General features: G+C 42.9%; 1 protein-coding gene across 1 annotated transcript; it reads right to left on the bottom strand.

Moving 5' to 3' along the window:
* Positions 1-9,286: 9,286 nt before the first annotated feature.
* cacng1b (calcium channel, voltage-dependent, gamma subunit 1b) lies at positions 9,287-17,687 on the bottom strand (the record flags this gene model as incomplete). Its single annotated transcript, XM_079177737.1, has 4 exons — positions 9,287-9,519; positions 9,932-10,069; positions 11,113-11,187; positions 17,447-17,687. The coding sequence occupies 4 exons, from the start codon at positions 17,685-17,687 to the stop codon at positions 9,287-9,289; spliced, it is 687 nt and encodes a 228-aa protein (XP_079033863.1).
* Positions 17,688-19,016: the final 1,329 nt, after the last annotated feature.

The following is a 19,016-nucleotide window of genomic DNA, read 5'->3' as shown; positions in this document are numbered from 1 at the left end:
GGGAAAGGTGAGTTAATGAACCTTCAGATGGGGGCTAATGAGTTCATCTGAGGGGCTGTGTAGACCTGGATGAAAGTTAGACACACACACACACACACACACACACCTCCCCTCAGCCTTCCTCCTGCTTCTCACCTGTGGAGTGGGAACAAAGACACTCCATGAATTGATGAGTTCCTTCCTCCAGTATTACTGATGTTAACAGCTTGCCCCTAACTGTTCAGGCTTGGGCACAGACAGCTTCTTATTAACGGAATTACGGATGCTTAAAGTTTAAAACGCTGGCGTGACCAGAACCTCTATTGTCCTTGTTGATGTTAATGCACAGAGAGAACAACAATGACTTTAAACCTGAAGTGTGCTTTGTGTCTCCTCTGTCACCCGTCCTCTGCTCTTTGACTGTGAGTTGTAGACCAATACACCTCAATTGCTTTGCATTTTACCTTGTCTTGTAATTGAGTTGCAAAGACTGATTTTCTAATGGGGAAATGTCTTTTCTAATACGCACCATTGATCTATCCTCCGCTTTCTAAATTGTTTCTGAAATTACATTTTGTGCGTGTGGAGTTGAGGAGGCAGACAGAGTGCGGTGACGGTGATGTAGGTGAAAGGGGTGCACTGCAGCCATCACCTCCCTGTAAATGGTGTGTTGTCTTTGATAGCTGCGCTCGCTCACCTGCATCAGCCCTAAATGCAGCGGATTAATAATGCAGCAGCCTCGCTTCTCCGAGAAACACCAATGATTGGATTGAAATCTGGCTGTCGCTCTGTGTGCCTCTTCTCTTCCATTTAAACATAGTGTACACACTATACACACACATGCACGCACACACACACACACACACAAAGGTGATCATACATGCATGTCACATTTGGAGACACATATTAACACACGAGACACAGACACACACATTCATGCACACAAAGGCAAATGTGACACGTGTCTGTTTCTTCATGGACGTGCTCCTCATTCGTCTAATTCCATCCAGTGGGAAATGAAGGGTTGAATTGAATCTGAACAGAACTGTTTGTCTTTGACATGTCTAAATGCATCGCCCTTCAGATGACCGAGATAAAGAAATGCCCACTAATAACAAAGCACAACGGAGCAGAACATGTCTCACACGACACAACCTTTCAATTTGATTTCGTGGGAGCGGATGATTGTTGGACTCAGCTAAGAAATAGATCAGACGTGTGTTAGTATCTGTTTCTCTGTGTCATTTCATGCAAATAGAGTAAAGTTTGAGGACATTTGGCCTGACTGGAGCTCCCAGAGATATACAAGAAGTAAAAAAAAACACAGCCGATGCAGAATGTTGCCATGCAACAGCTGTTTCAGAATAACTTTAACCCTGCGTGATGAAACTAGTCCAAATCATTTTGAATGTGTCACACAAGAGATCTAGATTCTAAACAAACATCATGCATACGTAAATGGAAGCCCTGTAGTTTCATGATCCAAGCGTGAAGGATTCAAACGTTATTTAAGCTTTTGTGTTAAGTAATTTATGTGAAACCAGCAAAACATCCTTCAGTGGAACTGCGAACAATCAGACATATTAACAAAGACAACTGCAACAAGAAGACACTGGTTTCTGTGTAAGAGGGCTTTTGTGTTTTATTTTATACGCTTATCACATGTTTTTAAATGTAAAAGTAACTACAGCTGATATTGTAAATGTCTAACATTTAGCCCTGACATGTAGTGGAGTAGAAGTCAAAGTAGGATGACACGGGAATACTCAAGTATTACATTTAGTTTTCAGCTCAGTGCATTTTGTTTCCTTTCACAGGCAACATTTGAAATCACAAAATGTCCCAGTGTGTCTTTTCAAGGTTATGAGATTGAGATAGTCGATGATTGAAATGTAGAAAATAGAGCGAGTATGCGGACAGAAAGGTGGATGACGACCTAAAACAACACCTTCAATAGGCGGACAGATGGAATTAAATACACGTTTTTAAAAAGGAGTACTCATAGCCGTGACGCACAAACTTGATGCAAATCAAGACAAAGTATAAATAACACCAGTGACAAACTGGGTTGATCACACGTGGGTGGACAACCTCGTGGGATAAATCAACATGATGGAATAGTGAGCCAGCTTTAATCCCATTCACATTTTCTTTATTAGATATATCGTGCAACTAACGACTTCTGTCAACCCTGAAACAGCTATACGCATGTTATGGAGGAAATGCCCTTTAGCCACGGCTGCCACAGAGCCAGAGGAGGCTGTGGGACGGCAGGCGGACGAGACGGGATCATGACAAGCTGAACCAGAACCTTAGGAGACTGGCAGTGTGAGCTCTGATCAGCTGAGGGCCCAGAGAAACCTCTGTGCTTGAACCTGAAGGGAGTGTAGTTTTGTGGGAGACCTGAGGTGAGTATCTGTGTGTGTGTGTGTGTGTGTGTGTGTGTGTGTGTGTGTGTGTGTGTGTGCCACTTTCTCCTACTGCTCAGTGGCACTAAAACCTGCAAAAGGATGATGCTCAATATTTTACTTTAAAAAAAAAAAATCCCACAGGCACCAACAACTCCAACAATTCAAACCTCTTGAGGGAAACCAGCCGTCATTAAAGCCACTGTGCCCTTTTCTCTCTCTCACGGTCACCATGGAGACTGCGAAGCTCATATAAAAGGCAAGCAGATACTGTATAATGAGAAAAAGTAAAATTTAGATTGAGAAAACTTTTGGCTGTACTTACGTGCTCTCCTCCCACGTTGCCCACGAGTGACTCACCGGCCGGCACGATGGAGACGAGAGTGAGAACAATTGTCGCTCCGCGTCATTCGAAGGTTCAATGGGCTCTTTTCACTCTGACCTGAAAGGCTGGCGTGAATGTAGCATGTTTTATTTTTTGGGGGGGGGAAATGTAGGTTATGTGTCATTCTCACCTTTGAGACAAAATTCACCCGAGAGCTGAGACGACCCTCGACGATCGAAACACAATGAAGTGTTCCCATCGCACGCTGCATGAGACCCCAACTTCAGACTTCCGGTCTTCTTTGTGCAGGTGGACTTAATTGCTGCATACTAATTCTGGCTTATTCCTAAAAGTGTTGTGATGAGCTGTTATGCTCATACTCATTTCCTCTCTTCCAGCAGCATCTGTAACAGAAGTTAGATAACCGTACTGAAGTACAGTAAACTCTAAATTCAAAAAGATGAACAGAATGAGACTGGATAGTTTAGTTTTTCTCTGTTGATGTCATTTTAAATGCCTGTTTGCTCAGTCACAACTTTAAGCTTTACAAGCAAACTAATATCAGGCTCCTGTTATTGTCCTCTTCTTACCTGATATTGCTTCATTTTCTTATGAAGAAAGTAAATGACAACAGGTGCAACACCAAAATTAAAGGCAAAGAGACTTAAACAAGAGGAAACACAGAAATGACTGTCACACTATTGCTGTTTGCTCCAAAAAAACACTTTTCCAAGATACGTTGTCGTCTCAGTGATTGCTCGCTGCCGGCTTTGTCAGGGTACTATTCATTACTTCCTGTCTCCACTCTTCTCTCTTACGTAATGGAGAAAAAAAACATAATAAACAAGTCTTTTACTCCACAAGGACCGGACTGAATAACGCCTCCATGCTCATCATTTTTAACAATTGTTTCCTGTGTGTGTGAGTGTGTGTTTGTGTGTGTGTGTGTTTTGGGCAATTATTGCCTGACCTTTTCTTCCACCTCTCCTCCCTATTGATTGTGAAAATAGACTTGGATTAATAATTCACAAAAAAAAACAGTAGGAGTTTTGAGTACTCCTGTTGCCCATGGTAGCAGGACCAGAGCATGTGTTTGCAGGTGTGTGTGTGTGTGTGTGTGTGTGTGTGTGTGTGTGTGTGTGTTTGAAATATATATTTTCCCACCAACTCAAACACTCTGAACTGTAAGTCTAGTGATAGGAAACCTTCCATTCCCTCCATTGCTGTTTGTCCAGTCTTCCCTTTGAGTACTATGAGAGGAAAAGTACAGTGTGAGCATCATGATTGACACCTGTTGCTGTAGATGCACTTTCTGTAATCATTTGCCATTAAAGGAATACTTTTTACATTTTGGGAAATACTTACCGGAGCTGATAATTCCCAATGATGACGTTGTTGGTGTTCAATTGATTTGAAATGAGACACTCAAGCTGATCATTTCCCTGCTTAAAACCAGAGAAGTCCATTAATTGGAATGTGCTGCTGCAAGATTTGTAAGGAATAACAACCTGCACATACATGGACCTTAAAGACAAATTAGCTGGCTACTGTCCAAACTCACTGACATATATGAAACACTTCTTTGTCTCCGTACTTTCCCGCTCTTCATAAATACAACCCTCCCTTCCTTTCTAAAATCATAAACGGTAAACGGATGTGATTTAGTGGAGCACTCTCAACCCAGAAGACATTTCTTCTTCCCATCCATGCCTTGTCGGCTCCTCTGCCTCCAGGCCGGGGGCGAAGTATGCAGCATGAGGTTTGTACAGATGAAGCGCTGGTAGCTGGGTTGGATTGCCTTATTACAGGTCTATCTCCTGTCAACAGTCACTACCGATCCAAGTCATTAGACGGCAGAGTGCCTGCTTGAGAGAGCACTGGAGCAGAAAGATACTGGGGGGGGGGGGAAGGGGGGAGAAGAAAAGGAAAAAGCTGATAAAAAGAAGGTGGAGAGGAACTCACTGTCACTGCCTGCAGAGGAAAGCGTCAAATAGGGGAGAGGAAACGAAGGAAAGGGAGAGGAGGAGAGAAGAGAAGAGAGGACTGAAGCTGAGAAGGGGGACAACAAAGAAACAGGGGGAATAATGAAGGAATCACAGAGGAGAAACGGGGGAGCACGGGGAGTCTGCTGCCTGGCAATAAAGAGAGGCAAAGAGATAAAAGATGAAGCAGAATGATAAAAAGATTGGAACACAAAGAGTGAGATAAAGAAAGCAAAGGTCAACAAAGAAAAGTGGGGTTGAATGGAGAGAACTGGGGATGCAAAGCGAAAAGGTGTGAGGGCAGCAGAGAGAGATACAGAAACTGAGTGACACGATGACGAGGGAGAACAGAACCTGTCAGAGGGGGAGAGAGGCATGAGTGCAGAGAGAGAAAGACAGAGTGGAGAAACAAGAGCAGTTCAGGGTAACTTAAGTGTCGGTGTCACTGTCTCCTTGAGGTGAAGAGCTTAGTTCAGTAGACTACACGTATCTTGAATTTAGTGAGAGCTTGTTGACCGCAAAATGTAGTAAAAGCAGGACAGAGTACTATGAAAAATGATCGATAAAATAATAACAGCAACAGCAGGAAATGAAAATGCTAACAGAAAATGTACAAGGAGATAAATCAGTGGTCCGTCCCACAAGTTACTCAAAAGCAAGCATTTGAAGCCTGTCTGATAAGATATGAAGATTTCTTCTTCTTCTTCTTTTTCTTCAGTAGTATCCAAATATCATTATGTGATGTATATTCTAATCTATTGTTAAATAATGTGATACAAAACGTTGTAACTGCATGGTTGTGTTTTCTCCACAATCTCTCACCAATTATATATTTCCTTGAAACCAATTACAAATCTAACTGCATTAAATTTGATGCCATAGTGAAAATAAATTTATTCCTAATAGATTATATTTGTCTATTTTGTTTGTCTGTTAATCAAGTTTAAATTGTTTAGGGACAATTGTCTGTGTTTAATTCACGGCTTTCTACATTAGTATGTTTCCTGTCAACCCCAACTTAAACTCATCTACAATTAACCAGAATAAATAAATACATTCACTGCAAATTTCCATATATTCTACCAACTAATTAGTGCATTTAGCCTTAAGGACTATGCACACGTTAACAGAAGGCAAAACTAAATGTGTGATCCATAAGCACATCTTTGTGCGTGAGATATTGGCATAATACTAAACACATTGTTTCTCACGTTTATGGAAACAGAGATTGTGTTAGAGCAAACAATATAAAACAAAACCACGAAGGAATTCCAGGGATCAAAACCAGTGTGGGCTGCACAGAGTAAACTGTGTACGCTCTGCCCGTGCTGCTGCCATTGCTCTAAGGTGAAGGTCCCATGAATCATTTAGGGAGCTTTGTGCATCTATTACACGCGCTCCTGAAAAGCCCTGACCTGCAGTGTGTAAGGCCTCTGGAGCATTTCCAATATGGGTTGTCTCTCAATTCTACCACATTTTCTGGTTGAGAGATTCCAAGACCGGAGTAGCTCTGTGAGTGTGTGAGCGTGTGAGCGTGTGAGTGTGTGAGTCTGTGAGCGTGTGAGTCTGTGAGCGTGTGAGCGTGTGACTCTGTGACTGTGTGAGTGTGTGAGTCTGTGAGCGTGTGAGTCTGTGAGTGTGTGAGTCTGTGAGCGTGTGACTCTGTGAGTGTGTGAGCGGCGACACAAGGATGGTTGAATTTCTCAGTAAAGAAAAGACTGAATAGATGTACATCCATTAACTCTCTCTCTCTCACACACACACACTCACAATCACACACACACTCACACACACGTGTTGTAACGACCAGGCAACTTTTGTGATTGCAGTAAGAAAAATAAAAAGAAGTACCTCAGAGCAAATTGAATCATTCTTTGTTGTGTTTTGCTGTGAAACAACATTATTTAGGGAACTTTAATTTCATTGCACCTGCACCAGCTGAATGACTTCAGGGCCAGAGTGACTCAAAGTAACATGTTAGACGTAGATGGTTGTTTTGCTAACAATATACGACCCTTGTAGGAAATCTACGCAGGAAAAAACACAAATAAAAATGAGTGCTGTCAGGTGATTTGTGTCTTTTTATTAAAAAGATGATGACTTGAAAATGAAAAGAATTAAAAAGCCACTAAAAAGAAAGCCTGTCGTTGTGAATTCGTTTTTTATGTTTCTGACAGCAACAACATATTTTTCTGCAGAACGGTAACATCTTCAAGCTTTAAGGTAACATTTTACAATCATATGTGCTGAAATGAAAAAGTCATCGGCAACATACTTATATATATCCTATATATTTTAACTTTAGGCATATATGGCACAACACAAGTTAATACAGCATTGAAAACATCTTCATGAAAGCAATTCTCTGAGGATGTTTATGATATATTTCATGTGAATATGTTTCACAACTCACAATTATGTAGCAAAGTTTCAATTCACCATTTGCTAAGCCACGCCCCTATTAGTTACTATTGCTGTGCCTGTCAAGCTGTAAATATTCACTTTACACTAACAACTATTGCAGATTTACAAGATTAACCTCACAATCATCAATTCAGAGTCATTTTTGCAACAATGGTCCAGACTTTGATTTGAGACAAAAAGAGGCTTTTTAGTCGTCAATGTTGCTAGCTAATTAAGCTAACCTTAGCTTCATACTGTCTTCAGCTGGCTTTTTGTCCTGTCTTTATTACTGAGTACATTCATGATAATGTGCTAAAAAACCAGGAAACCAGGAAAGTCTTCATGTAGAACGCACGGAAATAAAGAAACAGTTTACCACAGTGTAGCTGCAGCGCTTACCGACAAGCAAGATGTTAAATTCATGCTTTAATATTCATATTCTCAATGTTTTACCTTTGTTTCACTGTTAAATTGTGAGGATGAGAATGTGTTTGGAGGATGTAACGCCGTCTCTGGTAACACGTTTTGCTGGGATTGCTGGAGTGTAAACTTTCCCAAACCTGTTCACTTCTAGCACGTTAACCTGTAATTATGAAATGCCGCTGGTTTTGGAAGTAACACCGTGTTACTAGGTTACTGGTATTTAGCTGGACACATGCGCATTAGAGCATGGGCTGGGGTCTTTGAACATCGATCTGAAATGAATGACTGATGTCAACAAGGGAGTCTCAGGCATGGAGTCTCTCTCTAGACACTTAGTGGGATTGATTGATTGTCTGTCCTTGGAGGAAAGACGAGGCTGCCGCAGTGCCTGGAGCTCGTTATAACGACTCACTTCACTTTAAACAAAGCGTTACAGCGCAATGGGTCCCTGTCTTTATCTCCTTTAGTGTGGCACGTTTTCTTCTTTTGTATATAATTCTTCAGGGTCCAATCCTGTCCGACCTGCTTGTTGTCATTCTGTAGTTTTATCTTTCTGTTGGGTTTCTAGTCTAGTCCAGTATAAAACCGCCTCTGAAAATCATTTTACTTTCATGTGAGTGACAGACATAGCTGCAGTTGGACTGTTCGGATGTTGTCAAATTAGCAATAAACAATTTGACGTTATATTTTTGAACATGATCGTCAAACACTGTGGCATTCTTTGTATTGTAAAATGTGTCAAAACCCTTAAATATGGCTCTTTTCAAGATTGAACTTTTCTTCACTTTTATGGATTAACTGGTGGTAATTCTTTTTATGACAGTATCTAAATCATTAGCAAACAACTTAAAGCGATGGAAGATAACGTATTTTACAATTTATTTTTGTTATATTTGTTGAAATTCTCCTTCTATCCCCACAGCAATCACAAAACATAATTCATTTGGCCTACATGAAAGAATTGGACGGCCTACCTACCTGCTACCTAACTGCATGCATTCGACCTGTACACTCATTCTACAATGTCTGTTGTTTACATTCACGATGATCATTTTGGGGGAGTGGCTTTGGAGGGAGGCCTGAAGCGACGGGTTGTCAGTGCTGCTGACTTGACGACTTTCTCGCCAGATTTAGCATCTTTTGGATGGAGTGGCGCTAGCTACTTTCATTGGAAAAGAGTTGGCAACACTTGGATTATGTTTTGAATCATGGCGTACTCTTTCTTCAATGTTAGCTTTAACCTAGCTTCAAACAGGAGCTCTAGGATGATAGTTACAGTTAAGTTACGCTTGGCATGTGGTGTGTTCAGGTGCTTGTGGAAAGCTCCAACATCCTAAACTTAAGACACAGCATTGCAAAAACCAAACCCCCAAAACAATTAAAAAGCATGGACTTTATAAAAAAATTATACGGTGAGTTTAGTAAATTCTTGTTGTAAAAAAGGTGCTGCTCTACAGATGAATCATTCCTCAGCTTTTAAACAAAGCAATTCCTGCTTGTAACTGCTAACCCCTGTGAAGATAACGTGAACTTCATTGTTTTTGGTGTGGCCGGTTAACTATCACTAGTCTCTCCAAGTTGATTATAATATTTTACTAAGATAATCTAAAATCAATGGACATGGAAGGTTGGAAAAAACCTTTGAATGCTTTGGGAAATGGCTTGCAGTATAGAGATAAATATGTGGGATAGGATATGTAATTAAAGGGCTAAAAGATGCGAAACCACCGGCATTGTTGTCACTCTAAACAGGGAATCCCCTGTGGCTACTCTAAGGTGTCAGGCTCCGCGTCCATGCAGGTCTCCCAGGGGTTACGTGGCATGTGGGGCATGGAGATGAGGAGCAGGGCGACTCCACTGAGGATGAGCAGGGTGAAGGAGGCGCAGGCGCAGGTGAAGGACCAGGAGTAGTAGTATTCAATCCAGATGGTCTCGTCACTGTCAATCATGCGCTTGACAGACTGGCGCATGACTTCGACAGAAATGATGATGCAAAGGCCTGCGTGCCAAAACAGAAAAAGAAGTGAGTTGTTGTTAAAAGCAGACGCTTCACTCACATTCATGGCAATATAATCAAGTGCTGTTACAGTTCCACATTTACAAGATGTGCAAGATTGACGGTTATATTTTAAATGCAACAATAAATGCGATGCTAGATGTTGACACCAATCAGGGTTACGCTAACAGAGCTACATCAACTCCCGGGGCTTGCCACCTCCGGAAAATATGTGATGAAAAATCTGCGTGTCGACTCTTTTTAATTAGCTGCATAAGTAGTATTCATCACAAAAGGAAAAAAAAGGTGATGACACTGACACACCTCATTTCAAGTTGAGCTGTAACACAAGACACAAGAGTACCAGACAGAGAGCCTGGTCTGTGATTCACGTTATCTGCCACAACTGTCTGACCTGCGAAGGCGAAAAACATCCCAGCAGGCCGGAGCAGGTAGTCCCGTCCCTTCCCGAAGGAGAAGACGACACAGACGGTGCCCAGGATCATGAAGAACAGACTGAAGATGGCGATGGCTGCTGCTGAGATGTTGTACTCTGAGGAGAGATGAGGATGGGAGAAAAGAGGAAAGGAGTAGGGAAGAGACAGTGAAGGGAAGCAAGGAGGGAGGGAGGGAGAAGACAATGAGGAGGCAAGAGTGATGGGAAGAGAGATGGCAAAGTAGCAATTAAAAATTGAGAGTGTGGGTAGGAGCAGAAGGGAGGTTGCAGTCTGGTTTACAGAATAATGGTTTTAATATTGCACAGATAATTAGCCTTTAAATTAGCCTCACTTTAAAAACAACAGTCATTTTTACTAACTGGCAATATTTCCATTTGCATGAGAGATAAGATGCTGCCGGCTTATAACAAGATGATAAGAGCGTCTCTCTCTCTCTTCCTCCCGTCCGCCTCCCCTCCTGTCTGATTCCCGATAAAGATAATCTCGTCTTTACTGCTCTCCAACACTCCAGCTGTGATAGAAATACTCCTCGGAGCATCTTATTCCATCTCAGCACCCCAACTGTGGAGTATCACCAACTGAAAATAACCTAACACTTAAGTCTCTCCTGTGTGAGTCTGTTTGAGGACTCTTGGTCTGTCTGTGTGTGTGTGTGTGTGTGTGTGTGTGTGTGTCAAAGTCTCTTCTTGCTGGGGATCAGCAATATACCATTTTTTTAACAATACCTTCAAAAAACGATTGTTTCCAGTGATTTTTTTATGTTATTTTTCTGGAAATGGCCATCCCCACAAAGCTGCATTTATAATCAGCCGGTGTTTTTTTTTTTTTTAATCAGATAATGATTATATATGAAATACATTTTACAGAAATTACAAGATTATTGTTTTGTCTGGACCAGATTGACTGAAATATTCAATATAATCTGGACTAACACTTAGTAAAAAGTGATTGCTGACAAAATCTGTTCTGAGACAAAGACTAAATCTAAAATAGCTGCCAATAGCTGTTGTTTTTAAATGTTTTAAGAGGTTACTTGTGTTGTGATTGACTCTACACCTTTCTTACAAACAGTTGGGTCTGAAAAAAAAACAGGATCTGTTGTAACTTGTCATCTTGGTGGCAGTGAGGAGGCACCCACCTTTCTGGGTCTTGACTTCAAAAACTTCTGCTTCTTCCCCCGAGGTAAAGTGTTTGAAGTAGGAACAGTTTTTAGCTGCAGGGTAAGACAGGGAGGGAGAGGAAAAGGGTGAGAAAGAGGGGGTGAGATAGAAAGAGGCAGGTGGGGGAGGCTCAGGTTGTATTCGTAGCCCTGTGTGCTTGCGATGCCAATCGACGTAGCCTAAATCTTAAGTCTCTCCATGGATCCCATTAGAAAGCTATCAGACACACATTAAAGAAACACGCATGAGCGAAAAACAGAAGAACATCATTATTCCTTTTAGCCTGGAAGTCTGACGTTATTCATGTTGTAAAAAGATCTTCATAAACCTTCCGTTTTACAAGTTTAAAAACTGAAATAATTGAAAAAGTTGCTTTGTTCAACCACTTATAACCTCACACTTCACTTGGACTTCAGAAATTTCTTTTGGAATTAGTTTTGTGGGCCCAATTTTCATCCACTCCTCCAGTTCATGGACGCTCTACGAAGGTCGATGCACGCAAAACCAGCGCCTCTTTGCTATTCCAGAGAAGGAGGTATAGAGTCTGTTATGTGCACATCTGTCGAACTTCCTCTTTGCCTCTGTTCGATCCGGTCACCACCGCCCACAAAAATCCCTGCAGTGTTCTTGTGTGACTTGCCGTTATCCTAAAGTAAAACGTCTTAAACTCAAAATCCGTCACTGTCTGCCTGCATCTATTTCTACACAGGAATGATCCATTTATGCACTTTGCTTCCCGAAACTCTTTAGTCCTTTGACCACAATCTTCAATACAGCAATCATACAGAAAAAAACGATCCCGGGGTGCAGTCATTGCCCGCACGTCCATCTCTCTATTTGCGCTCTCTAAGGGCAGCCGGGCTGAGAGGGGACGGGTGGAGAGGAGGTAAAGGCCAAGAGAGACAGTCCCGTCTTTCCTCTGCCCCACAATTCTCGCTGAGATTAAACCCATAAAGCAGACAGGTGCTCTCTCTGTCCACATAGAGACGGACAATGTGTGTGTTGGTGTCTGTATGTGTGTGCATATGCTATGTGTGTGTGTGTGTGTGTACCAGGCAACAGAGGAGCTGTTTGTTAAGCAGAGGAAGAGTAAGAATCACTAAAGAGGTAACCTAGCAACAGGCTGCTGCAGGTCTTGGCTAGCCCTATCTGTTTACAAAGGCATATCAAGAGGAGTGTGTGCATGCATATGTGTGTGTGTGTGTGTGTGTGTGTGTGTGTGTGTGTGTGTGTGTGTGTGTGTGTGTGTGTGTGTGTGTGTGTGTGTGTGTGTGTGTGTGTGTGTGTGTGTGTGTGTGTGTGTGATTGAGGGGATGGACTGGCTGACGGTGGGGAGAATCGGAGGCGAGGTCACAGAGCAGCTTGGATCTGCAAATATATAATTTTCATTAGTCTTCACTCATTAGCTGCCTTTACCTCTGGGACTAAACTAATCTAAGCCAATACGTGTTTGGGTGTGTAGCTGTAACATTTACTCCAGTTTCTATGAAGATTAATATCTGCTCACCGCACAAAGACAAGCCAGAAAGACCTTTGGTGTATACAAAGGAAGCCTGAGAATAAGAGCAGAGAATCAAAATGAGAGTTTAGTTGCTGGATAGTTCCTGATTTTCGTAGGTTGAGTGGTTGACCATTTGCTGAGTCCCACCTCCCCCTTAGTTGCTGACACTACACCTGTAAAGCTTTCTATTCTAGCATGGTACCTGTTCACAGTAAGACTGGCGGTCCGATTTACCTTGAATTTCTTAGTAATTATGGAGAAATCCAAAACCATGATTTTGGGGATTTTTCAAAGTGTTGTCCCTAGATTGTATAGAAATGGACGACGTCACACATTGGTTTATAACACTTGAGTTCATCATTTTGGCCGTCTTGTTTTTTTTGGAACCAGAAGTGACACGAGAGGGTGGAGCTAAGTGAAACCGAACGCTGCGTAAGACATTTTCAGGCGACCAAAATGTTATAAAATTAACTTTTATGAACTGAAAACACACTGTGAAAGGGTTAAAGTTGTAAAACTAAAACGCGGACAACTCACTGACGCCGTGATAGTTTCCTGTCAATCACGAGGCAGCCACGTGCTAAAGCATAACCCGCTTCATGGTCTATTTTTGCTAAGACAAACGTTGCCAAGTTCCGTCCCAATGACACATTATGCAGGAGGAGAACAAGTGCAACTACACTCACATTTTGTTCTGAAAGCTGCCCACGAAAGCTTAAAAACAAATCTGGCTTGTAACTTTCGATGGTGGACATTCGCTGAGGAGGAGAACATCTGAGTGCGTATCATTGACCTTGCAGTCAGGCTAATCGGGAGATTTAGTTCCAGTGGGGGAGAGTGATTAGAGCGCGGTACCGCCTGTCATTTTAGCTTACCCTCTTTCCACTACCAACCTCCTCTCAGCTCCTCCTTTACCATCATCCTCTTCCACCTGTCATTAAACCTGTCTCTCTCTCTCTCTCTCTCTCTCTCTCTCTCTCTCTCTTTGTCTGCTAATTCTTCTCTCAGTCCAGTTTTCTCGTCCTTGTCCTTGTCCCAGTATGGTATTTTCCATGTTTTTACCTACAATGTTACTTCACATTTGGTCCAGAAAATAGCCTCTATATCATTTGCAGGAGTGTTAGAGAAGATGTGTTTTTTTTAAGGCGATGCAGAATGACCGACTAATTCTGGGTCAATGTGAATAGGATGGGTGGTGGTGTTGGTATTTGAAGGGCTTTTCCATTGAGAGGTCTGATAACTGGGACACGGCAGCAGAGGGGCGTCCTCGCAACCTTTTATTGTGAAATTTAAAAACAGTAAAGTTAGTCCGTCGCCATCATAGCCACCACAAGCTGCATCCGAGCATCTCAGTCTGTAGTAGATGTTGTATCTGAACATGTTGTTCCCTTTATATACCTCACATTTGCATAACGGGGAGTGATTCATTCAAATATTGAACCTTTACACTTGTTTTCTGAACGCCAAAATCAGCGACACACCTCCGCAATTTTGGCTCCGCTCCCAAAGCTGGCAGACATAGTGAGGAAAATGACGGGGCGTCTAGAAAGTGAAAATGGTGGCTCAAGGTGACATCTGGGCTTTTTGAGAGTATGAATTTAGGCCACCGGCAGTGTGTCACCGAGAGAAGCAGAGGACGTTTTATTTGAAGGTAAGAGTGCTCCGGTTGTAATCTCTTCCCAACTGTAGGACTGGAAGCTCTAAAACATCCCCGATAACAAACTCCTCACCTTCTTCTTTGCACACATACGTGTAGGAGCACACACATGCCCATAGAAGCACAGTTTAAGCTCTTAATTTGCCACCCGAGCAGCATAATGCTCTCCATGAAGGTTTTGTTTGATTTTTACAGCACTCGAGCTGTCGTGCATCCTTTTGTGGGAAGCTCATTTCAAAAGTCATTTGGGTTCACCGCTTTGCTGATGTTGTTATGCAACCCCTTCACAAAAGCAGTGTAATTGTGCCTATATGTAAAGTTGTTTGGACGACTAACTCCCCCTCTGTTTTAGGAAAATGCAAATGTGTGTTATTGAGTCAAATCAACGCTGCTTGCTTGGGGTATGCTGTTCATCGAGGATGTTTTCTATTATGGTTACTATTACTATTATATTCTCTTTGATTCCAGTATCCTATAAAATACCAGTAAGAGTAGAAGTTGAGCGTATTTTGTACCACTACTTATTGAGCCAAAAATCCTCTTTCTATTTCTATTTCTATTTCCTCTGAATACTGGAATATAAAATCTATGGACATAGTCAAACTGACTCCATGTTGTAGACCTCGCCATCATGTAGTGTTATCTCTGCTGCTAGAGGTTGGCTGGCTTTTATTTTAATCCCCCCAAAAACCCATCTGTGAATTTACCACATGTGAAACACTATTATACATTAGAAACTGCACTAAAAAGCTGAGGCTTCAGCACTCAGACATGCTGCCAGTCTTAATAGCACTCTATCAAGGAGAAAAGCAAATGGCTGCAGCCAGAGAGTGGTTTCATTTCTCTGTGGCGCTCTCCGCTGTCAAACCACAGCCACCGGATCGACCAACTGGGTGCCAGTCGAGTGCACACATGTTGACAAGAAACCTGCAGATGTCTTTTCTTGGCCACTATGAAAACAATCAACTTCGCCTGGTGAAGAACTCACTAAACTCATTTTCTAAAGCACCAATCGGCATCTCATCCAGTGTCATACTGACGTAAAGACGGCCCAGAGGACGAGGATCCAACCTCACAGATCCATTTTCTGGCGACACTCTGGTGTGGAAGCAAATGGCAGCGGTTTTTCAGGTAATATGAAAGAATGACTCATTTTCGCTCATAATCAAAGTTCAGTTGTGGGAACGTAACCAACGGGGGTCTCTGGTAAAACAGCTGATATTTGTCGGCGCACACACACTCTTGACAGGTGGCGGCACACTGGGGGCTGAAGTCCTTTCGCTGCTGGAAGCCAGACAGGTGAGCCGCCAAACGAGTTTATTCTGCCAGATGGCTCCTCTCTCCCTCGTCGTTGTTGTCCATTCCAGATCGTATCGAGTACCGCAAAGGAAGCAAGTTCTTCACAGATATTCTGACACAGTTTTACTGCTGCTGTCAGGCTGTGGGGGGGTTATTACTGGATCGTTTACCATATTTGAGTTGTGAGTCTGTCAGCTACGATATACCTGGAGACTTGTCCAATGGGGAAAAAGATAGAAGGTGTTCTGGAGGCCCTCTGTGAGTCACATTCTTGTAACCGGCAGCTGTCACAACTCTCGTCTGTCAGCTTCTCCGCCCTCCCTTCAACATCTTAGTACAGTATCACCTCCGCCGCCTCCTATGGATACTATGAAAGTGCTCTCTTTTTCCCCATCAATAGAGGAATCCCTGCCTCTATCCACCTACACAGACTTCTGTTTTCTTCCCCAGTCCCCTTCATCTCTCCCGAGTCTCCCAGGTGCGCTTTAACTCATGAGCTGGAGCGGGAAGCCACACTTCATTAGGGCTTGTCCTGATCCTGAGGTGCTGGAGCCAGAGGCTCAGTCAATGATAGAGTCAGAGGGAAATCTCTGTGTTAGGCTGCAAGGCACGCACACACAGCCAGAGGCCAGCGAGATGCTGCTTGTCCCCGGGCCGGATCTGTTCAAATAGGACTTGTAATTAAAGCTACAAGGCTATTTTGGAGAAGCAGACGTTTGAATACTTGACAGAATGTTGTTTTTTTGTTGCTTTTTTTGGGGAATCACTTACTTTATGCAAATGTTACGCATGTTTTCTTGAAGACCAAGCAGCCTCTCCCACTTGGTGCATTTAAACAAGCCAAACCAAGGTGTGTCAGTGGCATCAGAAAACACTGCTTTAAATAGGTTGATTCCCTAAAAACTGCTCCGTGGACGGTCTTGATTTCCTCAAATCCAACCTCAGATCTGCTCTCACATGTTGAGCCAGACTGAACAAGAGATGTAGTAAGTTAAATAGCATCTATACATTCTGGTTTTTATAGAGCCGGAGAGTATGGTGTATAATTACATAACACAGGTAAAAGGGATTGTATTTCTCATCCACCAGCCCAGAGAGAAGAGATTCATGTTTTTGTCATGTTAACTGTGAAGTACAGCAGCGATGCTCTTCCATTACGCACTTGACTTCAGCTGTCCGCCTGTGCTTAATTGGTGGTCTCTTCAGAGACTTTCTCTGTGGAAGATAATGATGGTTTCAGTGAGAAGCTGGTCATAGAACTGTTACACGGGGTGGAAGATAGGCTGACCAAAATGGCTCTTATGTACAGACACTCGACTCCAACCCCTTACCGGTCCCGCTCTAAATCCATCAAGGCTGTTGTGAAAATGACACGAGGGTTTAATGTCCCGAGATTTATGGAAAAATAAATCAGATCAAATACTGAATGCTAGCAGACAGACCACCATATTCAGCTGTTAAGTCCATTTGTTCTGTTGCTTTTGTCTGCTTTGAGCTGCGTGTTTAAACAGATACATAAAGCGGAACTAAAAGTACAGACATTTCTTCACCGATTCCAATCCAAGATCCAACAATATTCATTTTATTTCATTCCTTGTGCCTCTAAATATGGCAGAAGAAAACTACTCACAGGGTATGAACATCTGAACACATGAACATCCAGGAGTAGTTCAAGCCAAGAGAGCTGTTAGTCAGCAACCACACAACAAATTCACTTTCACAACAAATACAAGTGTCGGAATATATTATAACCTCGTCTCCTTTGTGTGAACCATAAGCACAACAACACAAAGATCTTCAAACAGCAGGTTTACATTCATTCACCAACAAGCCAGAACAACAAAAGGCTCCTTACCTCCAGGTAAGCTGATGGGGCCGCAGCCTTTGCCCTGAGGGTCCTCCTCGACGATGAAGATGCTCTTCTTGCAGAGCCTCCAAAGGCCGAAGTGGGCCGCCTCGCAGGTGGCGTTGAGCTTCTCCACCCGGGGGCTGAGCACGGCCCAGTGGTCAGTCACCACCGCCGCCAGCATCGACGACATGCCCACCACGATCACCACAGACGTGATCTTGACCCTGGTCGCCTGCTCCTCAAACATGTTTGCCGCTCGATGTGTGCGCGCGAAGCTGTGGACGTGTGTGTGAGTGCACGTGCCCGTGTTTGCACGTGTGTGTGTGTGTGTGTGTGTGTTTGAAAGGCTGGTGTGCGTGTGTGTTTATAGATGAAGTGTGTGTGATCGTAAAGACTGCGTAGGACAGTCAAGGTTGTCCTGTTTGTCTTCAGATCCTCGACGTCGGACGTTGACTCCAGAGGTTCCCCCGTCTCGTCTGCGGCTTCACAACACTTGAGACGTCCTCTCCTCTCTCCTGCTCTCCCGTCCACAGCTCCTTCTGTCTGTTTCTCTGCCACGCGCCTTGTGGTTGGTAAAAAGGGGCCAGATAACAGTGCCCTAGTTTCTACTTCTCTCCTCGCTTCCTCTCCCTCCCAAGTTGCCTTCGGTGAGCTGAGGCCATTTCAGCTACGATATCAAGATGTTGCCTGTTTACACCTGTTACACCTTTTTACGGGTCAAGATCAGACGCTTTCATTCAAAGTTCAGGCACGGCCTATATCGATTGTGAGCATGCCAGTTGTGCACTTCTAACTGCAACGTCTCCTGAAAACTTCCGGGCTTCAAGTTTTGACAATTCAATATTCAATCGCCCTCCCAAATACTGATGTTATTAATCTATCATTTATCTGAAACACTCTCTGTTTCTCCTTTTCTTATTCAGTCTGTTTCCAGCTCAATTGTCTCAGTCGCTGTGTGCCAGGGGGACTCCTGAGAGGAGGGGGGGGGGGTCCTTTATTAGTTGTCATCTGAATGAGCTGATCTACTTCCTCAGCCAATCAGCAGTGAAGGCGGGAGACAAGGGTCCCACCTGGTGCCGGCAGCTGATCTAGATTGCTGATCTAGAAAGACAGAAAAAGGGCTTCGACACAGGAGCTCTAAAATTTGACGTTCAGTTCATAACGTTGAAATATGCTCTTCAGCAAAGCAGAGAGAGCGATCAAGTTTTAGAACTTTTGATATTCTTGTTTACTGAATTGGCCTTCTGAATGTTCCTGAATATATATTGACTTGCATTTGTCAACACATTATCACTCCCAACGAGTCAAATGCAGACGCTTGGTCAATGGCCCTGAGCTTCAAACTATGACGTTCTACGTTCCCCTCTAGCGTCAGTTTTCCGAGTCTTTTAAGTTTTAGTTTAGTTTTTTAAAGTGTCTGGACATGAATGTTTGACACCATGTTTTCCTTTTAGTAAAGACTTTTAATTTCATTTTAACTAAATATATTGTTGATCGGACACACAAATGTTTTTGATGGCTTCACTGAAAAAAATGACAGAGCACGGTTAGAGGATGGAAACATCTCAAAGGCACA

The sequence above is a fragment of the Pholis gunnellus genome (assembly GCF_910591455.1).
Source record: "Pholis gunnellus genome assembly, chromosome: 17".
Taxonomy (NCBI): Eukaryota; Metazoa; Chordata; class Actinopteri; order Perciformes; family Pholidae; genus Pholis; species Pholis gunnellus.
The sequence above is the reverse complement of the archived record's forward strand: the minus strand, read 5'-3'. Positions and strand labels throughout refer to the sequence as shown.